The 11,326-nt window shown below is 53.0% G+C and overlaps 1 protein-coding gene across 1 annotated transcript; it reads right to left on the bottom strand.

The window, feature by feature from the left end:
* Positions 1-9,083: 9,083 nt before the first annotated feature.
* On the bottom strand, positions 9,084-10,907 carry CEBPE (CCAAT enhancer binding protein epsilon). The gene is made up of 2 exons (XM_037503062.1): positions 10,300-10,907; positions 9,084-9,630 (listed from the first exon to the last, which is right to left on the bottom strand). The coding sequence occupies exons 1-2, from the start codon at positions 10,807-10,809 to the stop codon at positions 9,295-9,297; spliced, it is 846 nt and encodes a 281-aa protein (XP_037358959.1). The 5' UTR covers positions 10,810-10,907; the 3' UTR covers positions 9,084-9,294.
* Between the last annotated feature and the right edge of the window lie 419 nt (positions 10,908-11,326).

Consider the following 11,326-nt stretch of genomic DNA (forward strand, 5'->3'; position numbering starts at 1 on the left):
GAAAGAAAAGTGGTATTAAAGTAACAGGATATAAAATTGGTGTTAAAGTAATAGTAGTAAAGTAATTGGTGTTAAAGTAATTGTGGTATTAAAGTAATCAGTAGGGGGGCATTCTGTGCTTGGAGGTGTCTGCCTATCCATGGGAGCTGAGCAAGCAAGGCCTCCCACTTCGCTAGGCCCCATGTCAGAGTTGGGTGGACTCTAGCCTCTGCATCTATGCAGGACACTTAGTAGATGCTCAACAAATACGCGTTGGGTAGCCGACAGCTCCTAGGAAAGGCTATTGTGTTATCGCTGTGAAGCTCCACAGAAGCCACTTACACACTGGGGAGGGAAAACCAGCTCTTAAAATGGATATTACTAGACCATGTTCACAGGTGTTCTCACCCAGCTCTTGGAGCTCTCTTTGTTTTGTTTTGTTTTGTTTCTGGTTTTGTTTTTTTGCTCACAGTGCCCTCACATCCTTTTTCCTCTGCCTGGGTACGCCATCTTCCCTGCCTGCTTACCTAATTCCTACCTTCCCTGTAGTTACTCTGGGAAACCTTTCCTAACACCTCCTGCCCAAATTCCACACGTGTCAGAGGAGGAGAGACCTGTCCTCCCAGCCCCCCGCTTGTCCACCTGTGTTCTTTTTTTTTTCCCCAAAGATTTATTCATTTATACATACAAGAGCTGGGGTACAGTCCAATGATGGGTAGAGGGGTGAAAGGATCCACCAGAGACATAATGGGGAACAGAACAGGCAGACTGACTGAAACACACTGCTGAGGGGAGCGGCAGGTGAGACAGGAGAGGTCCGCTTAGCCGTGTGGGTTGCTCCCTGGCTGGCCAGGGATCGAACTTGCGCTGCAGAGGCTGCAGATTGCCTCATAGTGCGGTGCTTAACCCCATGCGCCACCAGGGAGGCCCTTTTCCTCTGTTTTAATCGTTAACTTAGTGGTTCTTTCTCTACATCTTGAACTCCTTGAAGATAAACTTGCTGCTTCCTGGCCACTTTCCTCTCCACAGTTTGTGGATAAAGGAAGAGAATCTGACTCTGGGAAAGAACTTTTGGAGAAGCCCATCAGTGGTAGACAAGGACTGCAGTTCAGAGAAGGAAGTGATGCTGACTCCGTGGGGCAGTTGGTTTTATACTTTTGCACACCAGAGCGTCACCGAATTGCCAGCCACGAAGGAGGCATCCAAACTCTGAAGCCAAGCCAATTCTGCCATTTCCTCTCTGTATAACTTAGGCCCAGTGCTTCAGTGTCCCCATCTGCAAAATAGGAACCCCTTCTAGCTAAGAGCTGGGATTATACCTTCCTGACAGGTTTCTAGGAGGGCCAAGAAGACTAGAATGTGTTGAGGAAGGCCTCTGGCTCACAGTAAATCTAGTCGAGTGAACAGCACATACTGTGCAGATCCTTGCAACTCAGTGGAGAACTCTTCTGTTCGTATTAACATCTGTACAACTCTTGAGGGAACTCTCCTTTCTCTAAAACAAATCTAGCCTTTTCCTCCTCATGTCAGAGGCCTGGGGCAGCCCATTCTGGGGAAGGCTCCAGGTGATTTGCAGGATGGCTCTCAGAAGCTTTTCAGGGCTGACTCCGCAGTCGCAACTAGTGCTTTGCTGTCCCCTTGTGGCCATGTGGAGGCAGCGTGTGCCCCTGCAGGGTCTGGGGTTCACAGGAGTGTGCACTTCATTGCCTTGCAGAAGCAGCACAGAAAACACCTCGTGTTTGGCCTCCCTTGTGGCACAGGGGTTAAAAACAGCACTATCAGGCTACTGCCAGCCACTGCAGCACGAATTCGATCCCCAGCCCCGGCTGGCCAGGGAGCAACCCACATGGTGCAGCAGACCTCTCCTGTCTAGCCAGCTGCTCCCCTCAGCAGTGTGTTTCAGTAGATCTGCCAGTTCTGCTCCCCATTCTCTCTGGTGAATCCTCTCACCCACCCCCACTTCTGGCTTACACCCCAGTTCTTGTTTGCGTAAATAAATAAATCTTTTTTTAAAAGAGAAAGAAAAAACACCTCATGTTTCTTCTGCTGGAATACCTCCCTCCTGCCTCTGCCTGACAAATGCTTCCTCCTCTTTGAAGAATTAGCTGAGAGGGTATCTGCCCCTTGAGACTTTTCTTTTCTCCCCTGGCAGAGTTACTTTGCATATCCTTTGTTCTCCAATAGCATTTCTTTCATATCTTTGAAGTAGCACTTATTATATTGCATTTATTTTTGCGCTTGTTTCCCTGCAAGGCTGTGGGCAGAAACTGAGTCTGATTCATCTTTGGATTTCCGAGAGATATGATGAAGTCGGGACAGAGGGATAATGGAGGCCGGGAGATGAAAGTGAGGAAAGGGTCAGGAAGTAAGGAGAGAGGGTGAAAATAAGAACCATCATATCGAGCACTGCCTTTGTGCACTTTATTTTTTATTATTAATATTTTTTTCATGAGAGTTAATTTTTTTAAGATTTATTCATTTATGCATACAAGAGCTGGGGTATAGGCCAGAGATGTGGGGAGTGAGAGGATTCACCAGAGACAGAGTGGGGAACAGAACAGGCAAATTGACCGAAGTACACTGCTGAGGGGAGCAGTGTGCTGTACAGAAGAGGTCTGCTGCGCCATATGGGAATCTCCCTGGCCAGCCGGGAATCGAACCGGCGTTGCAGAGGCTGCGAACAGCGTCACAGTGCTGTACTCAACCCGCTGCGCCGCCGGGGAGGCCCTACTCCATGCACTTTATACTCACGCAATCCTCTCAGCAAGGTGGTTAGGTGGTAAAGATGGAATTTGAACCCACGCAGTTAGGTTTCTGGCCAGAGGCTTTAAATCCACCTCGCCACACTGCTTTTTTAGTGCACAGTATGCAGGACAAAGAAACTTAGGATGAAAGATGCTTGTACTGGGAAAGATGAGGATGAGGAGGAAAAGTAGAGACTGAAGAGAGAGTGGGGTGAGGAGAGGATGCAGGCGGTGAGAGTGGTGGAGTTGCAAGAGAATAGAAGTTAGGGTGAGGATGGAAAAGAGAAAGAGGGAGTGGAGCGGGAAAGGAGATGGGATGTGGAGAGAAGATGCTGATGAGGAAGAGAGATGAAAGGGAGGGGCTAGGGTGTAGCATGTGGGGTGTGGAGAGAGGATGGGGACGAGGCTGGCAGTGCTCTAGGGGGTGTCCCCCTCATTGGCATACCAACTTCTGCTCTGTCACCACTAGTACCCACCATCCCACTCCAAGGTCAGACTCTGAAGGAGCCTTACTACCCCACCCTGCAGCAACTGTGAAATAACTGCACCAACCATCCCTCTCTCTGATACACCCTCCTTTCCTGAGGTTCCTGTGTTCAGCTCCCAGCAGCTGGTCCACCAAGTCACTGAAGACCCTCAGGCCTTCCTGCCCCTCCTCTGCCCAGGGCGCCAGGCTCACCTCTCCAACCCCTCTTTTGTAAGGAACTTCTGTTCCCCTTTCCTGTCTGTCCTTTTCCTCCACAGACCTGGTTCAGTCCCAAGCGCAGGTGAGCGCTGTGTTTGTTTGCTCTCTGGAGCAGCTCAGGAACACCGGAGCACTGAAGGAAATCACCCAGAGGACAGACTGTGGCCACTCTAAAATTGTCATGGTCACTTCAGTTTCGTGTTCCCAAGTCAGAAATCTCAGTTCCCTTGACAGGCTCAGCTAAGCAGTCGGTCACCGCTGTCTCATCTTCTCTCACTGTGAAAACGGCCTCCGCACGCCATACACCCAGTTGTGTTTGGATCCGTATCTGCTGCCCTCCTTCTCTCTTGTTCTGAGAGGAAATGTTCACTTTCTTTGGAAGGTTCCTCCCTTGTTAGAGCCTCTGAATCCCACAGGAGAGATCTGGCTTCAGGTCCTCTCTGACCTCACCACTTACCTCAGTCTAGTAAGTCCCCTGCCTGCGTACAGTTCTCTCTGCTGGGAACCTCCCTTTGCCATACTGACTCCTCCTCACCTTTTACACAACTGCTCATCTGTTATTTTCCCAAGAAGACCTTTCTGACCCTCACATTTGAATCAGGCAGACTCGTTACTCTCTACCACCAGTCACTCCTTTACTTTGGCCACGTAGCACTGCCCAGAATTTAGAATGATATGTTTACTTGTGGTATTATGTTTGTCTGTCACCCTCATTAATCCCATAAACCCCACAAAGGCAGGGACTGTCCCTCCTGTTTGTCCTGTAGCGCCTTTGACAAGCAAAGTGCAGGGCCTGGGTTGGTGTTCAGTAAGTATTTGGGGAACAATTAAGAGAATGAAGAGTATGGTGAGAAGGCAGGAGGGTGGTAAAGGAAGAGGGAGGGTAAAGATGGAAGATGGACGGTAAGGGGCGTAGATGGCAGTGAGAGAAAGGATGGACAAGAGGACAATGTGCAAGGCTGAGGATAGGGGAGGGGCTAGAGAGGCAAGACCAGGGCCTTTGAGCTGGGCCTTCTTGGGCTTCCCAAGGAGCTCTGACAGCTGGCCATATTACTTGTAAGGTCTGAAGGCAACACTGGTGGGCAGGGCTAGACTTTATCTTGGGGTACAGTCCTAACCTCAGATGGTGACAGAGCAGGAGCCAGCAGGGGTTTTGCAAACCGTCCCGATTGCAGCAGGCCAGCAGTCTCACTTGGGACGGGTGGGTGGTGCTAAGCTTATCTCCCTAGTACAGTCCTAACCTCAGATGGTGACAAAGCGGGAGCAAGCAGGCGTTTTGCAAACCGTCCCGATTGCAGCAGGGCTGGATGGCCCAGCCAGGGCCACAATACTAGGTGTGGGGGCAACAGAGGTTTGGACAGTGTGGGGCTTCAGGGTGAAGCTTGGTTTGTGGAGTATGGGAGACGGACCCAATCTGTAGGGCTTACCTCTACCTACCTTTGATTCCTGAAGGGGAGGCCATAGCTGTGTAGGTGGACCCCTCTCTGTTAGGAAGCCTTTCCCTCAAATCTCCCTATGTACTCTGAAGCTAGAATTGATGGCTAGTTGCAGCCAATTGCCTCTGAAAATACCCCCATCTCTCCCGTGGGGTAGCTTTTGGGGAATTTCTTATGCACCATGGAGGTTTTTCTGAGACCAGGAAGCAGCTGACAGAGGACAGCCAGGAGCTCTGTCCAGGCTGGACCATTGGCACTTTAGAGCAGCCCAAGCTGAGTTCTGTGAACAGAGGTCTGCTGTCTGGGCGCCAGTGAGGTGACAGGAAGTGACTGGCCTGTTGAAGAGGAGGCACACAGCCGCTCAGCCCAGCAGATACACCCCCCTCCATCCAAGTCCCCTCACTGGCCTGGGGCAGGGTGGGGGGGTGGAGGTGAAGAGGCCCCTTTCCACCTCCACAACCCCAACCGGGATCTTGCAACACCGGGATGGGGGCCCTGGGGGCCCAGGCGTGTGGCAATCTGTGGGGGTGGTGTGGGAGGTGTGCACCGAGGTGGGGAAGCGGCTTTCACAAGCAGCCGCCACCCCGGGCTGACCTTGGCAGCCTCACCTTGGGCTGCTTCCTCCCTCTACGTGGTAAGACCAGACAGCCTGCCTTCTCCCCAGCTGCTTTCCTGGGGTCCACGATTCCATCTCTCAGCTCAGGACTCTCTCATCCTCACCCCTTCATAAGTTTTACTTAAGAGCTGTGAATTCTAAAGCAGTAAGAATGCATTGTGTGTGCTGTTTGGGCCTTGGTTTGCTGTTTTTCCAGGCCAACACCTTTCCCCAGGCCTGGCAGAGGAGGGGCTAACTGCCCTTGAGGTGCAGCGGGGGACACTTTCCTGCTGCTTCTTTCCCTGGTGGCAGTGAGAGGATGATCTGGGATATGGGACACCTGCGCTCCACCCCACCCCAGTTGCTCAGGGGACAGTCCTTTCCTCAGAGGGACTGAAGAGAGTCATTTGCAGCTCTGCCTGGAAGAAGGGAGGTGTTCTTGCCACCCCCTTCTCCTCTTCCTCAGCTAGCCTGACTGGGCTGACCTTGGCAGCCCAAGCTGCCTGACTACTTAGGGCCTTTGCATTTGCTCTCGCCTGTGCTCACCCTTCCCCCCCAGTTTGGCACATCTGCCTTCTTCTTGAACATTTTTAAATGTCACCTCCTCAGAAAGGCCTTCCTTGATTACCCAGCTAAAATAGCCTCCCTACCTCCTTGTTTATTTAGACTCCCTAGTGGGCATAGTCAAGCAGGGTAATTAATGAATTTAACATAGAGGTGCTTTCTAGAGGTGTGAACGAACCGGATTAAGGAAAAGCAACAAGCAGTGGTGAAGCAGGCAGGAGTCCCATGGGTGGGAGCTGTGGGGAGTACTTGTATGGTGGGGTATTGGGGGATAGATATCTACCTTTGTCTCCTGCTGCCCTCCCTTCGCCTGGAATACAGCAAGACACCCACTGGGCAGGAAGTCACCTTAGTGGGGTGGAGGGGCAGGGAAGACCCTCAGCACATTTGTTCATGGCCTTTTTTCCTAACCCCTTCAGCACCTTGCAAGAGCCTGGCATGGAGAAGATGTTAAACAAATACTTGTTGAATAAATTGCTTTGGCCCAACCAGTTGAAGTCAAGTTAAAAGACTCATTCATAAAGGGTGACTTTTGGCTGCCTGGCATCTCCCTGGGATATGATCTGCCGTAGAGGCGCTCTTCTCACCACGGGTCTGCGGTGCTTCTGCACCCTCAGTGCCAGCCTTCACCAGGCCCCCATGGGAAGGGAGGGGCCTGAGATATCATACAGTCCAGAGCTGTGGGAAAGTAGTTAGGGGTGGATGCTGAAGCAACCTAGGTCCCATCACCCAGAACCTTGAAAATAAGTCAAAGGCCAGGGCCTCCCTGCTGGCACAGGGGTTAAAGTCAGCACTATGAAGCTGTGGGCAGCTACTGTGGCATGAGTTCGATCCCCAGCCAGGGAGCTGACCCACATCACGCAGCAGACCTCTCCTGACTCACCTGCTGCTCCCCTCAGCAGTGTATTTCATTGGATCCACCAGTTCTGCTTCCCACTCTCTCTCTGGTGAATCCTCTCACCCCCACGCCTCTGGCCTACACCCCAGTTCTTGTATGCATAAATAAATCTTTAAAAAAAAATAAGTCAAGGGCCAGTGGTCTTCGGTGGAGAGGAGGAAATCCGGGGGTTGAGTCACTCACCGTGTTCTGTACAAACCTCCCTTATGCAACCCATTCCCCTGGGCTAAAAGGAAGGTTCAGGATTCTCCCAGGTTTCCACAGAGGGGGCACCTCCCCCTCTGACTCAGGTGCCTGGTCAGGGGAATAAACCATCTATCCAGGTTGGGATCTATACATTCACCAGACCCGGGGCAGCGAGATCCAAGACACAGAAGTGGGGAGATGATAACTGAGAGACTCAGAGGCAAAGGCAGGAGAGGGACTGAGTTCAGATGGGGACAGCTCTGACATGGGAGGGAGATGGGGGTGTAGAAAGGCGGGGGGAGAGAGAGAGAGAGAGAGCAAATAAGAGTGTGCTGGGAGGATCCTGACTCTGGGTCTCTCCCTCTCTGAAATGTATCCCCAACTCGGCCTTTCTCTGAAGCATCTAGGGGACTAACCCTTATTATGTTCTGGGTCTCAGTCCCAGAACTCAGGCAATGCCTGATTATTTATTGTATGGGGTTATCAGTCAACCTAGTGCAAAACACAGAGGAGTAGAGAGACCGAGGAAGGGACAGAAGGTTTCTTGTCCCCTCTGGCCCTCAGCCCCTTTATCAAATGTGGCTCACTCTATCTTGCCTGTCTGAGAACAAAGTCCACCAGATGATCTCTTGAGTTCTCTTGCAGCACCTCCTGAGATTTGTGATTTTACGGTGTTCATTTTGGTTCTACTCTAACCAATAGGGTAGAACAAGGTAAGTCCCTGCCCCTCTCTGAAGCCTCAGTTTCCTTGCCTGCAAAATGAGATGTTCAGAGGAGATCTCTGAGGTCCTTTCAGTTCTAGAAAATGGGAATAAGCACACATATTCCTGTTTACCGTGTCCTGTTTTCTGTAAACATAACTCTACTATGAGGCCACCAGACTCCCATTTTGCAGATGAGGAAACTGATGCATGGAGAGAAGTAAGATCTTGCTCAAGATCACACAGCTAGTAAGCCGCAGACAGGATCCACTCCAGCTCTCTAGCAGTGTCCTGTCACGCTCTTGGGCTAGACTTCTTTTTTTTTTTTTTTTAAAGATTCATTTATTTATGCATACAAGAACTGGGGTGTAAGCCAGAGGCATGGAGGGTGAGAGGATTCACCAGAGAGAGCGGGGAGCAGAACAGGCAGATCTATTAAAATACACTGCTGAGGGGAGCAGCAGGCAAGACAGGAGAGGTATGCTGCACCATGTGGATAGCTCCCTAGCCTGCGGGGGATTGAACTCATGCTGCAGTGGCTGGGGACAGCTTGATAGTGCTGTCTTTAACCCCTGCACCACCAGGGAGGCTCTTGGACTAGACCTCTAAGAAAAGGAAAACACTTCCAACCTGGGACTTTGCTGGCACCAGTGAATTGTCAACCTCATGGTCAGTTTTTTCAGGTACAAACTGGTTTTGAGGTCATTTGCAAGTGATTTGTTCCCTAAGCACTCAGATTCTCAAGCTTTGGGGAACCTGAGCCCAGGAAATAAGGGCTAAAGATGGGAGCAGGTTGATGGAAACCTGGGGGGAGGGGTTCAATCTTATAGCTGAGGCAATGGAACTGAAGAGAAGGCATCAAGGCTGGATCAAGTGCTAAGGGGCCATAGATATGTCAAGCCATCTGGAATTTTCTCTTGGTCACCTGGGGCCAGAGCTCCCAGAACTTTACCTCCAGGTAAAAGAGCAGGGCAGGGTCAACAGGCCTGACATGCTGGACTGGGTGGGGTCTCCCCACAAGCTACAGAGCTCTGTTAGGATGGTATCCAGAAGCCAATTCAATGGGGTAGAGAGGGGAGATGACCTCAGTGTCTAGAAGGGCAGAGTGGGCCCAGAGTGGGGGTGGGAGGAGAGCACAGTGCCTGAGTGATGTGTTAGGGAAGGGCTGTGAGCAGAGTATCTTGAGAATATTTCCAAATATTAAGGCATGAAACTAGAGGTGTGCTGACCCAGCCACATGCATTCCCTACCCTTGGAGTACCCCCAAGCCACACATACACTGTATAGCCCCAGCACCAAGTCATAGTGCAATTTTATTCAGCCACAGAATTAATATGCTAGGTTCTGCCCCCCTCCCACCCCCCCTCCCCACTGTTGCCACCCGTTGCCATTTGTCCATGGTCTATGTCTCAGGCTCCGCCTGTGAGGGGACCTAGGGCCCCAACAGGGAGGGGATCCTCAGGATTGGACCAGACAGGGAGCCAGTGCACAATCCACCAGCCAGGCTCAGCTGCAGCCCCCCACGCCCTTGATGAGGTTGGCAGCCTCAGGAATCTGGCGGAAGAGGTTGCGAAGGGTGTCCAGCTCCTGGGTGAGTTGCTCCACGCGTGTGCGGAGGCGCTCGTTCTCAGCCATGTACTCCAGCACCTTCTGCTGCGTCTCGAGAATGCGCCTTTTGGCCTTGTCTCGGCTCTTGCGCACCGCGATGTTGTTCCGCTCCCGCCGCAGCCGGTACTCCAGACTGTCTTTGTTCACCGCCTTCTTGCCCTTGTGTGAGGGGCCAGCTGGGGAGGGCGCCTTGAGAAGGGGGCTGCAGGGGGCTGCTGCGGAGGCCAGAGGGGCCTAGAAAGGAAGGCAAGGGTCTGGGTGAGGCTGAAGTAGGGTGGAGGCAAGACGGGAATCCAGCGGCCATACTTGGGCATCAGAGGGATAAAGATACAGAGCCAGCTCCTGGCTCCCAGGTCAGAAGAGCCACTGCAGTGCCAGGCGTTCAGGGTCTCCTGCTCTGACCCCAGCTTCCTTTGGTGCTCCCTCACCTTGTATGGGTGCTTTCCTCCTAACAAGCTGGAATCTCTAGGTCTAACTGACCCAGCTTCCTTTGGTGCTCCCTCACCTTGTATGGGTGCTTTCCTCTTAACAAGCTGGAATCTCTAGGTCTACATCAGTGGTGATTACCTCTTTTAGAAGCAGGTGGCAGAGAAACAAGAGTAAAGGGCTGGTGGGCAGCAGAGAAGCTAGTGGAAGGCCCGTCAGGGCACGTCAGTTGGCTACAGGAGCTGCTGGACAAGTTGGGTGCCAGCCACAAGGTGAGGTTCAGGCTGGGAGTAAAATCACAAAGAAGCAAAGGGGTCACGGTTGGGTGGTGAGCACAGAGGGCTCAGGGCTGCCTCAGCCGCACAAAGCAAAACCAAACACAGCCCCATAGCGTCAGTGGGCAGCTCACAGTCCCCCCATCCACATGGGTGTCTCTCCAGCCCTGGGTGGCAGGGAGGAGAATGGATCTGCTCTTACCTTGAGGACGCGCAGGGGCTGGTTGGATGTCGCCAGGGCCGGGGGCAGGTGCATGGCAGTCTGCCCACAGTGTGCCACCTGGTACTGAAGAGGGTTGTAGGTGCCACGGCTGGCCCCCCGGCTGCCCTCTGGCCCTCGGGGCTCCTCCTTTACAGCCACGGCCCTGGGGTCGTAGCTCCCTGGGCTGCTGTAGATGCCAGGTCCCAGCGTCTTCCTGTCAGGGCCGAAGGTATGTGGGGGGTAGGCAAAGGGCCGAGGGTCAGGTGGCAGGTAGTGGGGGAAGGCAGGCGTTCCGGGGCCCTTGAGACCTCGGGTCTCAGATGCCGGCTTCACTGCGAAGAGGTCTGAGAGGAGCTGCTCCTCCCCAGACTCGATATAGGCAGAGAGGTCAATGGAAGCCTCATGCTCACACATGTCCCCTAGCTCCCCAGGCCCCGAGCGGCCCCCTGAGAACTCCAGAGGCGGCTGGCCAGCCCGGGGCTCACACTCATAGTAGGTCCCGTGGGACATGGCTGGCCCGCCCCCTCGGCTCCCCGCCCCCGCTACCCTGCTCTTGGGGCACCCTTCTGGATGCTCCCCTGCCCTTTCTATCTCCCCCAGCCCTAGATCTGCCCTAGATCTGCCCTCTCTGCTGTCTTCTGTCACACACTCCCGTGTGGCTCTCCTCCCTCCTCTGCTGTTTCCTTTTCCTTCCTCTGTAGTCAATGCCTCTTTTTTCTTCCCTTTTTTCCCCTCTCTCCTGGGGTGACTCAGGGAGGGGCAGGGTGCAACCCGAGGGAGGGATGTAGGCCTAGAGAAATAGGGCTCCCAGCCTAGTTAGCAGGTGGGGGCGCGCTTGGGTTATGGTCCAAGCCAGGGTTCCAAAGTGCTAGGAGGTGATGCTTCTGGGAATGTCTGCCCCTCCTGCTGAGTCCAGGGTGTCCAGAGGTCTCCTCCCTCCAATTTCCAGCGTTCTGTGCAGAATGAAGTGCCAAATCAGAATGAAGGGAGAAAAGCCTTTTCCAGGGCCGACCCCCAGGCTTGTCTG

This window comes from Talpa occidentalis, unplaced genomic scaffold (assembly GCF_014898055.3).
Source record: "Talpa occidentalis isolate TD23 unplaced genomic scaffold, MPIMG_talOcc4v2.1 talOcc4.11, whole genome shotgun sequence".
NCBI classification, from domain to species: Eukaryota; Metazoa; Chordata; class Mammalia; order Eulipotyphla; family Talpidae; genus Talpa; species Talpa occidentalis.